General features: G+C 41.1%; 1 protein-coding gene across 5 annotated transcripts in view; it reads right to left on the bottom strand.

Moving 5' to 3' along the window:
• LOC128698717 (uncharacterized) overlaps positions 1–18,584 on the bottom strand; it is a 300,712-nt gene that overhangs the window by 158,321 nt on the left and 123,807 nt on the right. For all 5 annotated transcript variants that reach the window (XM_070097720.1, XM_070097721.1, XM_070097719.1 and 2 more), the window contains exon 12: positions 5,569–5,696. In XM_070097720.1, coding sequence (XP_069953821.1) covers positions 5,569–5,696 — 128 coding nt within the window. The remainder of the gene's footprint in view (positions 1–5,568; positions 5,697–18,584) is intronic.

Raw genomic sequence — 18,584 nt, forward strand, 5'->3', positions numbered from 1 at the left:
TAGAAGGTGGTAGCATTGTAATAGTGGTAGAAGGTGGTAGTGATGGTGGTAGCAGTTGTAATAGTGGTAGAAGGTGGTAGCAGTTGTAATAGTGGTAGAAGGTGGTAGTGATGGTGGTAGCAGTTGTAATAGTGGTAGAAGGTGGTAGCATTGTAATAGTGGTAGAAGGTGGTAGCAGTTGTAATAGTGGTAGAAGGTGGTAGAATTGTAATAGTGGTAGAAGGTGGTAGCAGTTGTAATAGTGGTAGAAGGTGGTAGCATTGTAATAGTGATAGAAGGTGGTAGCAGTTGTAATAGTGGTAGAAGGTGGTAGTGATGGTGGTAGCAGTTGTAATAGTGGTAGAAGGTGGGAGTGATGGTGGTAGCAGTTGTAATAGTGGTAAAAGATGGTAGCATTGTAATAGTGGTAGAAGGTGGTAGTGATGGTGGTAGCAGTTGTAATAGTGGTAGAAGGTGGTAGCATTGTAATAGTGGTAGAAGGTGGTAGTGATGGTGGTAGCAGTTGTAATAGAGGTAGAAGGTGGTAGCATTGTAATAGTGGTAGAAGGTGGTAGTGATGGTGGTAACAGTTGTAATAGTGGTAGAAGTTGGTAGTGATGGTGGTAGCAGTTGTAATAGTGGTAGAAGATGGTAGTGATGGTGGTAGCAGTTGTAATAGTGGTAGAAGGTGGTAGTAATGGTGGTAGCAGTTGTAATAGTGGTAGAAGGTGGTAGCATTGTAATAGTGGCAGAAGGTGGTAGTGATGGTGGTAGTAGTTGTAATAGTGGTAGAAGGTGGTAGCATTGTAATAGTGGTAGAAGGTGGTAGTGATGGTGGTAGCAGTTGCAATAGCGGTAGAAGGTGGTAGTGATGGTGGTAGCAGTTGTAATTGTGGTAGAAAGCGGTAGCGATGGTGGTAGCAGTTGTAATAGTGGTAGAAGGTGGTAGCATTGTAATAGTGGTAGAAGGTGGTAGTGATGGTGGTAGCAGGTGGTAGCAATGGTGGTAGCAGTTGTAATAGTGGTAGAAGGTGGTAGCAGATAGTGGTAGAAGGTGGTGGTAGCAGAAGGTGGTAGTGATGGTGGTAGTTGTAATAGTGGTAGAAGGTGGTAGCATTGTAATAGTGGTAGAAGGTGGTAGTGATGGTGGTAGCAGTTGCAATAGCGGTAGAAGGTGGTAGCATTGTAATAGTGGTAGAAGGTGGTAGCAGTTGTAATAGTGGTAGAAGGTGGTAGCATTGTAATAGTGGTAGAAGGTGGTAGCAGTTGTAATAGTGGTAGAAGGTGGTAGCAGTTGTAATAGTGGTAGAAGGTGGTAGTGATGGTGGTAGCAGTTGTAATAGTGGTAGAAAGTGGTAGCATTGTAATAGTGGTAGAAGGTGGTAGTGATGGTGGTAGCAGTTGTAATAGTGGTACAAGGTGGTAGCAGTTGTAATAGTGGTAGAAGGTGGTAGTGATGGTGGTAGCAGTTGTAATAGTGGTAGAAGGTGGTAGCAGTTGTAATAGTGGTAGAAGGTGGTAGCATTGTAATAGTGGTAGAAGGTGGTAGCAGTTGTAATAGTGGTAGAAGGTGGTAGCATTGTAATAGTGGTAGAAGGTGGTAGTGATGGTGGTAGCAGTTGTAATAGTGGTAGAAGGTGGTTGTAATAGTGGTAGAAGGTGGTAGCATTGTAATACTGGTAGAAGGTGGTAGCAGTTGTAATAGTGGTAGAAGGTGGTAGCATTGTAATAGTGGTAGAAGGGGGTAGTGATGGTGGTAGCAGTTGTAATAGTGGTAGAAGTTGGTAGCAGTTGTAATAGTGGTAGAAGGTGGTAGCATTGTATTAGTGGTAGAAGGTGGTAGCAGTTGTAATAGTGGTAGAAGGTGGTAGCATTGTAATAGTGGTAGAAGGTGGTAGTGATGGTGGTAGCAGTTGTAATAGTGGTAGAAGGTGGTAGTGATGGTGGTAGCAGTTGTAATAGTGGTAGAAGGTGGGAGTGATGGTGGTAGCAGTTGCAATAGTGGTAAAAGGTGGTAGCATTGTAATAGTGGTAGAAGGTGGTAGTGATGGTGGTAGCAGTTGTAATAGTGGTAGAAGGTGGTAGCATTGTAATAGTGGTAGAAGGTGGTAGTGATGGTGGTAGCAGTTGTAATAGTGGTAGAAGGTGGTAGTGATGGTGGTAGCAGTTGTAATAGTGGTAGAAGGTGGTAGTGATGGTGGTAGAAGTTGTAATAGTGGTAGAAGGTGGGAGTGATGGTGGTAGCAGTTGTAATAGTGGTAAAAGATGGTAGCATTGTAATAGTGGTAGAAGGTGGTAGTGATGGTGGTAGCAGTTGTAATAGTGGTAGAAGCTGGTAGCATTGTAATAGTGGTAGAAGGTGGTAGTGATTGTGGTAGCAGTTGTAATAGTGGTAGAAGGTGGTAGCAGTTGTAATAGTGGTAGAAGGTGGTAGCAGTTGTAATAGTGGTAGAAGGTGGTAGTGATGGTGGTAGCAGTTGTAATAGTGGTAGAAGGTGGTAGCGATGGTGGTAGCAGTTGTAATAGTGGTAGAAGGTGGTAGCATTGTAATAGTGGTAGAAGGTGGTAGTGATGGTGGTAGCAGTTGTAATAGTGGTACAAGGTGGTAGCATTGTAATAGTGGTAGAAGGTGGTAGTGATGGTGGTAGCAGTTGTAATAGTGGTAGAAGGTGGTAGCATTGTAATAGTGGTAGAAGGTGGTAGCAGTTGTAATAGTGGTAGAAGGTGGTAGCATTGTAATAGTGGTAGAAGGTGGTAGCAGTTGTAATAGTGGTAGAAGGTGGTAGCATTGTAATAGTGGTAGAAGGTGGTAGTGATGGTGGTAGCAGTTGTAATAGTGGTAGAAGGTGGTTGTAATAGTGGTAGAAGGTGGTAGCATTGTAATACTGGTTGAAGGTGGTAGCAGTTGTAATAGTGGTAGAAGGTGGTAGCATTGTAATAGTGGTAGAAGGGGGTAGTGATGGTGGTAGCATTTGTAATTGTGGTAGAAGGTGGTAGCAGTTGTAATAGTGGTAGAAGGTGGTAGCATTGTAATAGTGGTAGAAGGTGGTAGTGATGGTGGTAGCATTGTATTAGTGGTAGAAGGTGGTACCAGTTGTAATAGTGGTAGAAGGTGGTAGCATTGTAATAGTGGTAGAAGGTGGTAGTGATGGTGGTAGCAGTTGTAATAGTGGTAGAAAGTGGTAGCAGTTGTAATAGTGGTAGAAGGTGGTAGTGATGGTGGTAGCAGTTGTAATAGTGGAAGAAGGTGGTAGTGATGGTGGTAGCAGTTGTAATATTGGTAGAAGGTGGTAGTGATGGTGGTAGCAGTTGTAATAGTGGTAGAAGGTGGTAGTGATGGTGGTAGCAGTTGTAATAGTGGTAGAAGGTGGTAGCATTGTAATAGTGGTAGAAGGTGGTAGTGATGGTGGTAGCAGTTGTAATAGTGGTAGAAGGTGGTAGCAGTTGTAATAGTGGTAGAAGGTGGTAGTGATGGTGGTAGCAGTTGTAATAGTGGTAGAAGGTGGTAGCATTGTAATAGTGGTAGAAGGTGGTAGTGATGGTGGTAGCAGTTGTAATAGTGGTACAAGGTGGTAGCAGTTGTAATAGTGGTAGAAGGTGGTAGTGATGGTGGTAGCATTTGTAATAGTGGTAGAAGGTGGTAGCATTGTAATAGTGGTAGAAGGTGGTAGCAGTTGTAATAGTGGTAGAAGGTGGTAGCATTGTAATAGTGGTAGAAGGTGGTAGCAGTTGTAATAGTGGTAGAAGGTGGTAGTGATAGTGGTAGCAGTTGTAATAGTGGTAGAAGGTGGTAGTGATGGTGGTAGCAGTTGTAATAGTGGTAGAAGGTGGTAGCATTGTAATAGTGGTAGAAGGTGGTAGTGATGGTGGTAGCAGTTGTAATAGTGGTACAAGGTGGTAGTAGTTGTAATAGTGGTAGAAGGTGGTAGTGATGGTGGTAGCAGTTGTAATAGTGGTAGAAGGTGGTAGCATTGTAATAGTGGTAGAAGGTGGTAGCAGTTTTAATAGTGGTAGAAGGTGGTAGCATTGTAATAGTGGTAGAAGGTGGTAGTGATGGTGGTAGCAGTTGTAATAGTGGTAGCATTGTAATAGTGGTAGAAGGTGGTAGTGATGGTGGTAGCAGTTGTAATACTGGTAGAAGGTGGTAGCATTGTTATAGTGGTAGAAGGTGGTAGCAGTTGTAATAGTGGTAGAAGGTGGTAGCATTGTAATAGTGGTAGAAGGTGGTAGTGATGGTGGTAGCAGTTGTAATAGTGGTAGAAGGTGGTAGCATTGTAATAGTGGTAGAAGGTGGTAGCATTGTAATAGTGGTAGAAGGTGGTAGTGATGGTGGTAGCAGTTGTAATAGTGGTAGAAGGTGGTAGCATTGTAATAGTGGTAGAAGGTGGTAGCAGTTGTAATAGTGGTAGAAGGTGGTAGTGCAGCAATGTCATGTCCTGTTTGTCATGCCATGTCAGTGCCGCTAGAATTGATGAGTATATATACGTCAAAAACAGTGGCTCGTAAGACGTAGTATATATACGACCAAAACAGTCAAAGGGTTAATAGTTTCACTAATTCCTTCATCATTATGGCCATATCAGTGCCAAATCCACTAAACTTACATTCTGTTTCACTGTCCAAGAACAGTAGTGTTAATACGACGAGGCATGAGTGAATCACTGGGGTTTGCCATGATGTTGACCCAAGATGGAGCTGAAAATAACTGGTGCTATTACGCAGTACCCCGGCGTCAATGATTTTTTTCATGCTGTGCACACTGAGGGTGCAGACCCATTCTCTCATGTCTAGGTGACTCAGGCTTATCGCGCCAAATTTTAAGGAATGAAAAATAAAACGTAGAGCTACGTTCAAAGCGCTACATGAGCAAACGTATATCTACATTTGCACGTTTAAGAGTTAGAGAGACGCCAGAAACAAACCTCTCTGGACAGATGTTTTGTGCGACAGGGGTAGAGACTCAAGTTGATCCTAGTGCCAGTAAAAGACAAAAAAGGGAAGTAATCCCGGATAGGGCCTTGATACCTGAAGTCCTTATGGAGGGGGCTCCCCCCTCCTAACAATAACCTCTCCTCCTCCCTCTCCCCTCCTCACCATCTTCCATACGCCAACAAGAGTCTTCAATAAAAGTAAGTTATGTTAAATGTTCATTTATCCATTTCATTAGTCATTTATATTCATTTCTCTTTGTTTTCTGTATGTAAAACTATACTAGCTATTCTCTATAAAATGTATTTTTTGTTAATATTTTTGGGCATCTGGAACGGATTAATTGGATTTACATTATTTTTTATCGGAAATATTGCTTCAGTTTTCATACAATTCGGTTTTCGTCAGACTTTCTGGTACAAATTAATGACGAAAACCGAGGTTCCACTGTATATGAACAGAAATGATCATATACTGATATTCCACAAGATAATTTGATAATGGCCAAGAGAACATTAAAATCAATACACAAACATCACACTGAATGATGTGGCAAGACAGCTAATGAATGAAAGATGGTGCATTTTCCATTTTTGGGTTATCCTACAATGGTGGGAGACCGCCAATAAAAGAAAAGATCATAACACTAAATGTCCTCACCTTGTCCATGGCTTAGAGGTTATCCCCAGTAAGATGGTCCGCTTGAACCTGTCCCTCACTTGAATAACTGAGCGACCTGGCATAAAGTGGGCAATATTGGCAAAGTTTAGCCCAAACATGTGCAAGCCCTGAAAACAGAAAAATACTACAGTATAAGTCATTGGGATTTTTCTTCCATAGCAACCTCAATTATGCCCAGAAATTCAAACAAGCAAGTCATAAGCTCTAATTCCACACTATAAGAATTTTCAATACACTTTGAGAACTACAACGATAGCAATAAGTGGATGTACAGTGGTCCCTCGATAATCGTAAGGCTCGATAGTCGTAATTTTCGAAAATCGTAATGTTATTTTTGTCAAAACATTGCCTCGCTAATCGTAGTTTGACTTGCGAATAGTCGTTTGTCTGGGACGTGTACTCACGGCTCTGAGCTGTTCCCAGCCAGTGTGCCATTGTTTACCAGTGAGCGACGGTCCCCTCACTTGTTCATACAAAGTAGTATTTCATAATACAGTAGGGCCCCACTTATACGGCGGGGTAGGTTCCAGGCTGTCGCCGGAAAGCAGACATCGCCGGAAGGCAGAACGCCATTTTTTTCCATTTATAAATGCAAATAAATGCCAGACAACAAGTTTACACTAAATTATATTAAGTTACTAATAGAACCAGGCATTAAAAACACACAAAGTAAAATACATTCACAGTAAATTCATTACTTATCTTAAAGTATTTGTAATCTTAATGTAGGGAGAGAGGTGAGTAGTACTTATTTGTAGGAAGTCAGGTGCAGGTAGCCCAGGTGTAGGTAGCCCTGGCTCCCCATCTCATACTTAATATACGATATTTAAAACATCCCAGAGGGGTAAAATACACATACAGTACACTCATTATTTACCTTAAAATATGTGTAGTCTTAATATAGGAAGAGAGGTGAGTAGTATTTATTTGTAGGAAGTCAGTGTAAGTAGCCGGTAGGTGTAGCCCGCCTGGGCTACACCTACCGGCTACCTACACTGTGGCCCAGAGCCATATTATTAATATCAACATGCCTTGTTCACTGAATTTAATCATTTCTAACGACTACCTTTAGATGCCATCATAAACGAAGGTAGAAGTAATGAATAATTCATGCCGAAAATTGTAAACAATAGCGGAGTGAGGGAGTGGCTGGGCCAAACGCAGATTCATACACGTTTTCTCTGATGGCTGAGCAGAGAAAACGTAATGTTGTCCCTCCACCCGGCTACCACACAGGTCCACAAGTATTATTATCAGAGCACACATAAAATATGCAATAAATGCCAGACAACAAGTTTACACTAACTTATATTAAGTTAGCAATATAAATAGGCATTAAAAACACAAGAAAAGGTAAGATACACACAGAGTACAGTGGACCCCTGGTATTCGATGGCATCAGTATTCGATAAATCCGGTATTCGAGGCATTTTATTGCAAAAATTTCTTCTTGGTATCCGATCGAAAACCCGGTATTTGATGCGATTCGTACGAGACGTGTCCACGTGTGGCCTGAACTGCCCCGTGTATGCCAGTGTTTATAAGCCAGCCAGTGTACATGCATCTAAGGATACATTCGGTACATTCCATATTATCACTGTTTTTGGTGCTTGTTTCTGCAAAATAAGTCACCATGGACCCCAAGAAAGCTTCTAGTGCCAACCCTTCGAGAAAAAAGATGCTAATGACTATTGAAATGAAGAAAGAGATAATTGCAAAGTACGAAAGTGGAGTGCGTGTGTCGGAGCTGGTCAGGTTGTATAGTAAACCACAATCAACCATCTCTACTATAATGACCAGGAAAACGGCAATCAAGGAAGCTGTTCTTGCAAAAGGTGCAACTGTGATTACGAAACAGTGACCGCAAATGTTAGAAAATGTTGAGAGACTATTATTGATGTGGATAAATGAAAAACAGATAGCAGGAGATAGCATCTCTCAAGCGATCATTTGTGAAAAGGCTAGGCAGTTGCATGACAAGTTGGTAAAGAAATTGCCTGCAACTAGTGCTGATGTGAGTGAATTTAGGGCCAGCAAAGGTTGGTTTGAAAGATTTAAGAATCGTAGTGGCATACATAGTGTGATTAGGCATGGTGAGGCTGCCAGTTCGGACCAAAAAGCGGCTGAAAAATATGTGAAGGAATTCAAGGATTACATAGACAGTGAAGAATTTAAACCTGAACAAGTGTTTAATTGCAACGAAACAGGCCTTTTTTGGAAGAAAATGCCAAGCAGGACCTACATTACTCAGGAGGAAAAGGCACTCCCAGGACATAAGCCTATGAAAGACAGGCTTACTCTGTTGATGTGTGCCAATGCTAGTGGTGATTGCAAAGTGAAGCCTTTATTGGTGTATCACTCTGAAACTCCCAGTGTTCAGGAAAAACAATGTCCTCAAGGCTAATTTGTGTGCTGTGGAGGGCAAACAGTAAGGCATGGATCACTAGGGACTTTTTCTATGACTGGTTACACCATGCATTTGCCCCCACTGTGAAAAATTACCTAACTGAAAAGAAATTAGACCTTAAGTGCCTCCTGATATTAGACAATGCCCCTGGTCATCCTACAGACTTGGCAGAGCAACTTTCTGGGGACATTAGCTTCATTAAGGTCAAGTTTTTTGCCTTCTAATACCACTCCTCTCCTGCAGCCCATGGACCAGCAGGTCATTTCCAACTTCAAGAAACTGTACACAAAAGCTATGTTTCAAAAGTGCTTTGTAGTGACCACAGAAACTCGACTGACTCTAAAAGAGTTTTGGAAGGATCACTTTAATATCCTCAATTGTATAAACCTTATAGGTAAGGCTTGGGAGGGAGTGACTAAGAGGACCTTGAACTCTGCTTGGAAAAAACTGTGGCCAGAATGTGCAGACAAAAGGGATTTTGAAGGATTTGAGGCTAACCGTGAGAAGCCTATGCCAGTTGAGGAATCCATTGTGGCATTGGGGAAGTCCTTGGGGTTGGAGGTTAGTGGGGAGGATGTGGAAGAGTTGGTGGAGGAGGACAATGAAGAACTAACCACTGATGAGCTGCTAGATCATCTTCAACAGCAAGAGGCCAGATCTGAGGAAACTGCTTCGGAGGAGGGGACAGAGAAATTGAAGAAGTTGCCTACTTCAAAGATTAAGGAAATGTGTGCAATGTGGCTTAAAGTGCAAACCTTTTTTGATGACAATCACCCTAACACAGCTATTGCAAGCCGTGCTGGTGACTATTACACTGACAATGTTGTGAAACACTTCAGGAATGTCATAAAGGAATGGGAGGTACAGGCCTCTATGGACAGTTATGTTGTAATGAGTTCCAGATTTTAGGGCCTTTTATGTGCATTGAGTTTTTGCAAAGTGTGAGATGGACACGAGGAACATCAAAGAGTGATCTGTGCCTTGTGTTATGGTCATGTGTTCTGTTGAGGTTGGCAAGGAGATGTTTGAGGGGAGGGTTAATATCAGAGTTAAGTGCGACAGAAGTCCAGTGACTCTCAAGCTGGTCCTAGTGGCATTAACCCTTAAATGGTCCAAACGTATATATACATTTTTTCAACATTTGAAAGTATGTAAAAAAATGTAGATCTTTTTTTTTTTCATTTGAAAATGTGTAAAAAACTTATCTACATTTGTTTTTTTGTTATGTTCGAAAATATGTAAAAAAAAAACGGAGATCTACGTTTGGAGCACTACGGATTTGAACGTCGATCTATTTGGACCGTTTAAGGGTTAAAAGAAGGGAAGTAACCCCGGAAAAGGACTTGCTACCTCAAGTCCTAATGGAAGGGGATTCCCCTTCTAAACACTAACACCATCCACACTCCCCTCCTCCCATTCCATCAATCACCACCAGATCTTCATTAAGAACATAAGAAAGAAGGAACACTGCAACAGGCCTACTGACCCATGTGGAGCAGGTCCATGTCCCCCCCCCCCCGGATTATCCCAATGACCCACCCAGTCTGGTCACCTCCACTCAAGGATGGAGCACTGCACCAGACCCAGCAGCACAAGCTAGTCAGGTCCAACTCACACCCACCCACACCCACTCATGTATTTATCTAACCTATTTTTAAAACTACACAACGTTTTAGCCTCAATAACTGTACTCGGGAGTTTGTTCCACTCATCTACAACTCTTTTACCAAACCAGTGCTTTCCTATATCCTTCCTGAATCTGAATTTTTCCAACTTGAAACCATTGCTGCGAGTCCTGTCTTGGCTGGAAATTTTCAGCACGCTATTTACATCCCCTTTATTTATTCCTGCTTTCCATTTATACACCTCGATCATATCCCCCCTAATTCTACGCCTTTCGAGAGAGTGCAGATTCAGGGCCCTCAGTCTATCCTCTAGCCTGGTTGATCAGGGGCTGATCCACCAGGAGGCCTGGTCACAGACCGGGCTGCGGGGGCGTTGACCCCCGAAACTCTCTCCAGGTAAACTCCAGGTAATAGGGAAGATTTCTGATACATGGGATCATCTTTGTCATCCTCCTTTGAACGTTTTCCAGAGCATTTATATCCATTCTGTAATACGGTGACCAGAACTGAGCAGCATAGTCTAAATGAGGCCTAACCAAGGATATACATGTATAGAGTTGAAGAACAACCTGAGGACTTCTATTATTTATACTTCTAGACATGAAGCCAAGTCTCAGAAGCCTGGTCTCAGACCGAGCCGCGGGGGCGTTGACCCCCGGAACTCTCTCCAGGTAAACACTAATGCACTGTTGTCTTGGTTTTTGATTACTGCTAACCAGAACTCCTAAATATTTTTCGAAATCAGTAGTATCAAGATCTACATTATTTACTTTATATGTGGCATGGTTATTTAACTGTCCAACATTTAGAACTTTGCATTTGTCAATATTAAACTGCATTTGCCATTTCTCCGACCATTGCGTCAGTCTATTCAAATCATCCTGGAGTGCTCTAATGTCTTCATTAGAATGAATTGGACGGCCTATTTTGGTGTCATCAGCAAATTTGCTTATGTCCCTATTTATTCCCTCATCTATGTCGTTTATGTAAATTGTGAACGTATAAGAGAAAATTTCAAAAAGGACTTAATTTTAAATGAGTTCTTGCTAATTGACCAGTTTTACATATTCGGCACGACATATATATACATATACATACATTATATATATATATATATATATATATATATATATATATATACAGTGGACCCCCGGTTAACGATTTTAATCCGTGCAAGAGGGGTAATTGTTATGCGAAATAATCGTTATGTGAATGAATTTTCCCCATAAGAAATAATGGAAATAAAATTAATCCGTGCAAGACACCCAAAAGTATGAAAATTTTTTTACCACATGAAATGTTAATTTTAATACAAACAAACTGAAAAAGGGATGCACACTTACATGACACTTACTTTTATTGAAGATCTGGTGATGATTGATGGGATGGGAGGAGGGGAGAGCATTATCTTCTTACTGTTTAGAAGGGGAATCCCCTTCCATTAGGACTTGAGGTAGCAAGTCCTTTTCCGGGGTTACTTCCCTTCTTCTTTTAATGCCACTAGGACCAGCTTGAGAGTCACTGGACCTCTGTCGCACAACAAATCTGTCCATAGAGCTCTGTACCTCCCGTTCCTTTACGATTTGTCTAAAATGGGCCACAACATTGTCATTGAAATAGTCACCAGCACGGCTTGCAACAGCTGTGTCAGGGTAATTTTCATCCATAAAGGTTTGCAGTTCAACCCACTGTGCACACATTTCCTTAATCTTTGAAGTAGGCACAATGGATTCCACAACTGGCATAGGCTTCTCAGGGTTAGCCCCAAACCCTTCAAAATCTTTCTTAATTTCCATACTAATTCTCACCCTTTTTACCACAGGGTTGGCACTAGAAGCTTTCTTGGGGCCCATGGTCACTTATTTTCCAGAAACAGCACCGAAAACACTGTAATAATACGAAATATTCCGAGTGTATGCTTGGATGTTACCACGGAGGCTGGCTGGTAAACAATGGCACGGGCGGCACATGTGAGGCTGGCTGAGGGCGCACATTGGACGCGTCTCGGACGAAAATCGGTGAGCGGGTTTTTAATCGGTATGCGCGGCAAAAATTTTGCGATTAAAGTAAGCGGTATGCGAAATAATCGCTATGTGATGCCATCGTTATGCGGGGGTCCACTGTATATATATAAAGGAGGTTTTGTGTGCAAGGGGCTCGGACTTCCAGCAGGCGTGCGTGAGCGTGTTTGATAGGAGTGAATGGAGACGAATGGTTTTTAATACTTGACGTGCTGTTGGAGTGTGAGCAAAGTAACATTTATGAAGGGGTTCAGGGAAACCGGCAGGCCGGACTTGAGTCCTGGAGATGGGAAGTACAGTGCCTGCACTCTGAAGGAGGGGTGTTAATGTTGCAGTTTAAAAACTGTAGTGTAAACCACCCTTCTGGCAAGACAGTGATGGAGTGAATGATGGTGAAAGTCTTTCTTTTTCGGGTCACCCTGCCTTGGTGGGAATCAGCCAGTGTGATAAAAAAATAAATAAATAATAAATATATTTAGTGAAGGGATTCAGGGAAACCGGTTATTTTCATATAGTCGGACTTGAGTCCTGGAAATGGGAAGTACAATGCCTGCACTTTAAAGAAGGGGTTTGGGATATTGGCAGTTTGGAGGGATATGTCGTGTATCTTTATACGTATATGCTTCTAAACTGTTGTATTCTGAGCACCTCTGCAAAAGCAGTGATAATGTGTGAGTGTGGTGAAAGTGTTGAATGATGATGAAAGTATTTTCTTTTTGGGGATTTTCTGTCTTTTATGGGTCACCCTCCCTCGGTGGGAGACGGCCGACTTGTTGAGAAAAATATATATATATATATATATATATCTATCTATATATATATATATATATATATATATATATATATATATATATATATATATATATATATATATCCTAGGTAGTAGGTTGGTAGACAGCAACCGCCCAGGGAGGTACTACCGTCCTGCCAAGTGAGTGTAACACGAAAGCCTGTAATTGTTTTACATGATGGTAGGATTGCTGGTGTCCTTTTTTCTGTCTCATGAACATGCAAAATTTCAGGCACGTCTTGCTACTTCTACTTACACTCAGGTCACACTACACATACATGTACAAGCGTATATATACATACCCCTCTGGGTTTTCTTCGATTTTCTTTCTAGTTCTTCTTGTTTATTTCCTCTTATCTCCATGGGGAAGTGGAACAGAATTCTTCCTCCGTAAGCCATGCGTGTTGTAAGAGGACACTAAAATGCCGGGAGCAAGGGGCTAGTAACCCTTTCTCCTGTATATATTACGAAATTTGAAAGGAGAAACTTTGGTTTTTTCTTTTGGGCCACCCTGCCTCGGTGGGATACGGCCGGTGTGTTGAAAGAAAGAAAGATATATATATATATAAATTGGATGTGAAAAGTGGGTTATAATAAACGTGTATGTACCTGGAGAAGAGAGAAGTGTAGAGGAGAGAGAGAGATTTTGGGAAATGTTGAGTGAATGCGTGGGGAGTTTTGAATCAAATGTGAGAGTAATGGTGGTTGGGGATTTCAATGCTAAAGTGGGTAAAAATGTTATGGAGGGAGTAGTAGGTAAATTTGGGGTGCCAGGGGTAAATGTAAATGGGGAGCCTTTAATTGAGCTATGTGTAGAAAGAGATTTGGTAATAAGTAATACATATTTTATGAAAAAGAGGATAAATAAATATACAAGGTATGATGTAGCACGTAATGAAAGTAGTTTATTAGATTATGTATTGGTGGATAAAAGGTTGATGGGTAGGCTCCAGGATGTACATGTTTATAGAGGGGCAACTGATATATCGGATCATTATTTAGTTATAGCTACAGTTAGAGTAAGAGGTAGATGGGAAAAGAGGAAGGTGGCAACAACAAGTAAGAGGGAGGTGAAAGTGTATAAACTAAGGGAGGTGGAACTTCGGGTGAGATATAAGCGACTATTGACAGAAAGGTGGGCTAGTGCAAAGATGAGTAGTGGGGGGGTTGAAGAGGGTTGGAATAGTTTTAAAAATGCAGTATTAGAATGTGGGGCAGAAGTTTGTGGTTATAGGAGGGTGGGGGCAGGAGGAAAGAGGAGTGATTGGTGGAATGATGAAGTAAAGGGTGTGATAAAAGAGAAAAAGGTAGCTTACGAGAGGTTTTTACAAAGCAGAAGTGTTATAAGAAGAGCAGAGTATATGGAGAGTAAAAGAAAGGTGAAGAGAGTGGTGAGAGAGTGCAAAAGGAGAGCAGATGAAAGAGTGGGAGAGGCACTGTCAAGAAATTTTAATGAAAATAAGAAAAAATTTTGGAGTGAGTAGAACAAGTTAAGAAAGCCTAGGGAAAGTATGGATTTGTCAGTTAAAAACAGAGTAGGGGAGTTAGTAGATGGGGAGATGGAAGTATTAGGTAGATGGCGAGAATATTTTGAGGAACTTTTAAACGTTAAGGAAGAAAGAGAGGCAGTAATTTCATGCACTGGTCAGGGAGGTATACCATCTTTTAGGAGTGAAGAAGAGCAGAATGTAAGTGTGGGGGAGGTACGTGAGGCATTACGTAGAATGAAAGGGGGTAAAGCAGCTGGAACTGATGGGATCATGACAGAAATGTTAAAAGCAGGGGGGGATATAGTGTTGGAGTGGTTGGTACTTTTGTTTAATAAATGTATGAAAGAGGGGAAGGTACCTAGGGATTGGTGGAGAGCATGTATAGTCCCTTTATATAAAGGGAAAGGGGACAAAAGAGATTGTAAAAATTATAGAGGAATAAGTTTACTGAGTATACCAGGAAAAGTATACGGAAGGGTTATAATTGAAAGAATTAGAGGTAAGACAGAATGTAGGATTGCGGATGAGCAGAGAGGCTTCAGAGTGGGTAGAGGATGTGTAGATCAAGTGTTTACATTGAAGCATATATGTGAACAGTATTTAGATAAAGGTAGGGAAGTTTTTATTGCATTTATGGATTTAGAAAAGGCATATGATAGAGTGGATAGAGCAGCAATGTGGCAGATGTTGCAAGTATATGGAAGAGGTGGTAAGTTACTAAATGCTGTAAAGAGCTTTTATGAGGATAGTGAGGCTCAGGTTAGGGTGTGTAGAAGAGAGAGAGAATACTTCCCGGTAAAAGTAGGTCTTAGACAGGGATGTGTAATGTCACCATGGTTGTTTAATATATTTATAGATGGGGTTGTAAAATAAGTAAATGCTAGGGTGTTTGGGAGAGGGGTGGGATTAAATTATGGGGAATCAAATTCAAAATGGGAATTGACACAGTTACTTTTTGCTGATGATACTGTACTTATGGGAGATTCTAAAGAAAAATTACAAAGGTTAGTGGATGAGTTTGAGAATGTGTGTAAAGGTAGAAAGTTGAAAGTGAACATAGAAAAGAGTAAGGTGATGAGGGTATCAAATGATTTAGATAAAGAAAAATTGGATATCAAATTGGGGAGGAGGAGTATGGAAGAAGTGAATGTTTTCAGATACTTGGGAGTTGACGTGTCGGCGGATGGATTTATGAAGGATGAGGTTAATCATAGAATTGATGAGGGAAAGAAGGTGAGTGGTGCGTTGAGGTATATGTGGAGTCAAAGAACGTTATCTATGGAGGCAAAGAAGGGAATGTATGAAAGTATAGTAGTACCAACACTCTTATATGGATGTGAAGCTTGGGTGGTAAATGCAGCAGCGAGGAGACGGTTGGAGGCAGTGGAGATGTCCTGTCTAAGGGCAATGTGTGATGTAAATATTATGCAGAAAATTCGGAGTGTGGAAATTAGGAGAAGGTGTGGAGTTAATAAAAGCATTAGTCAGAGGGCAGAAGAGGGGTTGTTGAGGTGGTTTGGTCATTTAGAGAGAATGGATCAAAGTAGAATGACATGGAAAGCATATAAATCTATAGGGGAAGGAAAGAGGGGTAGGGGTCGTCCTCGAAAGGGTTGGAAAGAGGGGGTAAAAGAGGTTTTGTGGGCGAGGGGCTTGGACTTCCAGCAAGCGTGCATGAGCGTGTTAGATAGGAGTGAATGGAGACGAATGATACTTGGGACCTGACGATCTGTTGGAGTGTGAGCAGGGTAATATTTAGTGAAGGGATTCAGGGAAACCGGTTATTTTCATATAGTCGGACTTGAGTCCTGGAAATGGGAACTACAATGCCTGCACTTTAAAGGAGGGGTTTGGGATATTGGCAGTTTGGAGGGATATGTTGTGTATCTTTATACGTATATGCTTCTAAACTGTTGTATTCTGGGCACCTCTGCAAAACAGTGATAATGTGTGAGTGTGGTGAAAGTGTTGAATGATGATGAAAGTATTTTCTTTTTGGGGATTTTCTTTCTTTTTTGGGTCACCCTGCCTCGGTGGGAGACGACCGACTTGTTGAAAAAAAAAAATATATATATATATATATGTATATATATATATATATATTTATATAATGTGTAGTAGGTAAATTTGGGGTGCCAGGTGTAAATAAAAATGGGGAGCCTTTAATTGAGCTATACGTAGAAAGAGGTTTGGTATAAGTAATACATATTTTATAAAAAAGAGGATAAATAAGTATACAAGATATGATACGAGTGTGGTGAAAGTGTTGAATGATGATGAAAGTATTTTCTTTTTGGGGATTTTCTTTCTTTTTTGGGTCACCCTGCCTCGGTGGGAGACGGCCGACTTGTTGAAAAAAAAAAAAAAAAAAAAAAAAATGTATATATATATATATATATATTTATATAATGTGTAGTAGGTAAATTTGGGGTGCCAGGTGTAAATAAAAATGGGGAGCCTTTAATTGAGCTATACGTAGAAAGAGGTTTGGTATAAGTAATACATATTTTATAAAAAAGAGGATAAATAAGTATACAAGATATGATACAGCATGTAATGAAAGTAGTTTGTTAGATTATATATTGGTGGATAAAAGGTTGATGGGTAGGCTCCAGGATGATTATAGTTTATAGAAGGGCAACAGATATATCGGATCATTATTTAGTTGTAGCTACAGTTAGAGTAACACGTAGATGGGGCAAAGGGAAAACGGCAACAGCATGTAAGAGATGATGTTAGGGTGAGATATAAGCAACTATTGACAAAAAGGTGGGCTAGTGCAAGTATGGGTAGTGGGGGGGGGGTTGAAGAAGGGGTGAAATAGTGTTAAAAATGCAATGTTAGAATGTGGGGCAGAAGTTCGTGGTTATAGGAGGGTGGGTGCAGGAGGAAAGAGGAGTAACTGATGGAATGATGAAGTAAAGGGTGTGATAAAATAGAAAAAGTTTGCTTATGAGAGGTTTTTACAAAGCAGAAGTGTTATAAGAAGAGCAGAGTACAGTGGACCCTCGACTAACGCTATTAATCCGTTCCTGAGAGCTCATCGTTAGTCAGAACAATCGTTAGTCAAGCTAACTTTCCCCATAAGAAATAATGGAAATCAAATTAATCCGTGCAAGACACCCAAAAGTATTGAAAAAAAAAATTTTAACACATGAAATATTAATTTTAATACACACAAACTGAAGAAGACATGCACAGTTACATGACACTTGCCTTTATTGAAGATCTGGTGATGATTGATGGGATGGGAAGAGGGGAGTGTGTTGATGGTCTTAGTGTTTAGAAGGGGAATCACCTTCCATTAGGACTTGAGGTGGCAAGTCCTTTTTCAGGGTTAATTCCCTTCTTTTAATGCCACTAGGACCAGCTTGAGAGTCACTGGACCTCTGTCGCACAACATATCTGCCCATAGACGCCTGTACCTCCCGTTCCTTTATGACATTCCTAAAGTGTTTCACAACATTGTCAGTGTCACCATTAAACACTTGTTCAGGTTTCAGTCCTTCACTGTCTATGTACTCCTTGAATTCCTGCACATATTTTTCAGCTGCTTTTTGGTCCAAACTGGCAGCCTCACCATGCCTTATCACACTATGTATGCCACTACGATTCTTAAATCTCTCAAACCAACCTTTGCTGGCCTTAAATTCACTCACATCACCACTAGTTGCTGGCATTTTTCTAATTAAATCGTCATGTAACTTCCTAGCCTTTTCACATATGATCGCTTGAGAGATGCTATCTCCTGCTATCTATTTTTCGTTTATCCATACCAATAACAGTCTCTCAACATCTTCTATCACTTGCGATCTCAGTTTCGAAAACATAGTTGCACCTTTGGCAAGAACAGCTTCCTTGATTGCCGTTTTCTTGGCCACAATAGTAGCGATGGTTGATTGGGGTTTTGTGTACAGCCTGACCAGCTCGGAGACATGCACTCCACTTTCATACTTAGCAATGATCTCTTTCTTCATATCCATAGTAATTCTCACCCTTTTTGCTGTAGGGTTGGCACTAGAAGCTTTCTTGGGGCCCATGGTTACTTATTTTGCAGGTGCAATCACTAAAAAGGCTGTGATAATATGAAATGTTCCGATTGTATGCTTGGAAGCGACCGCGGTGGCTGGCTGGCTTGTAAACACTGGCCAGAAGTGGACGCGTCTCAGACGGAACGAATAGTGTTGGTCGAGTTTTTTAGCGCTAATCGAGGCAAAATTTTTGCGATAAAATGTATCGCTAGTCAGATTTATCGTTAATCGATGCCATCGCTGGTCGAGGGTCCACTGTATATGGAGAGTAAAAGAAAGGTGAACAGTGGTGAGAGAGTGCAAAAGGAGAGCAGATGAAAGAGTGGGAGAGGCACTGTCAGCAAATTTTGCTGTGAATAAGAAAATATTTTGGAGTGTGATGAACAGGTTAAGAAAGCCTAGAGAACGAATGAATTTGTCAGTTAAAAACAGAGTAGGGGAGTTTGTAGATGGAGAGATGGACGTATTGGGTAGATGGCGAGAATATTTTGAGGAAATTTTAAATGTCGACAAAGAAAGAGAGGCAGTAATTTCATGCACTGGTCAGGGAGGTATTCCATCTTTTAGGAGTGAAGAAGAGCAGGATGTGAGTGTGGGGGAGGTGCGTGAGGCATTACGTAGAATGAAAGGG

The sequence above is a fragment of the Cherax quadricarinatus genome, chromosome 59, assembly GCF_038502225.1.
Source record: "Cherax quadricarinatus isolate ZL_2023a chromosome 59, ASM3850222v1, whole genome shotgun sequence".
NCBI classification, from domain to species: domain Eukaryota; kingdom Metazoa; phylum Arthropoda; class Malacostraca; order Decapoda; family Parastacidae; genus Cherax; species Cherax quadricarinatus.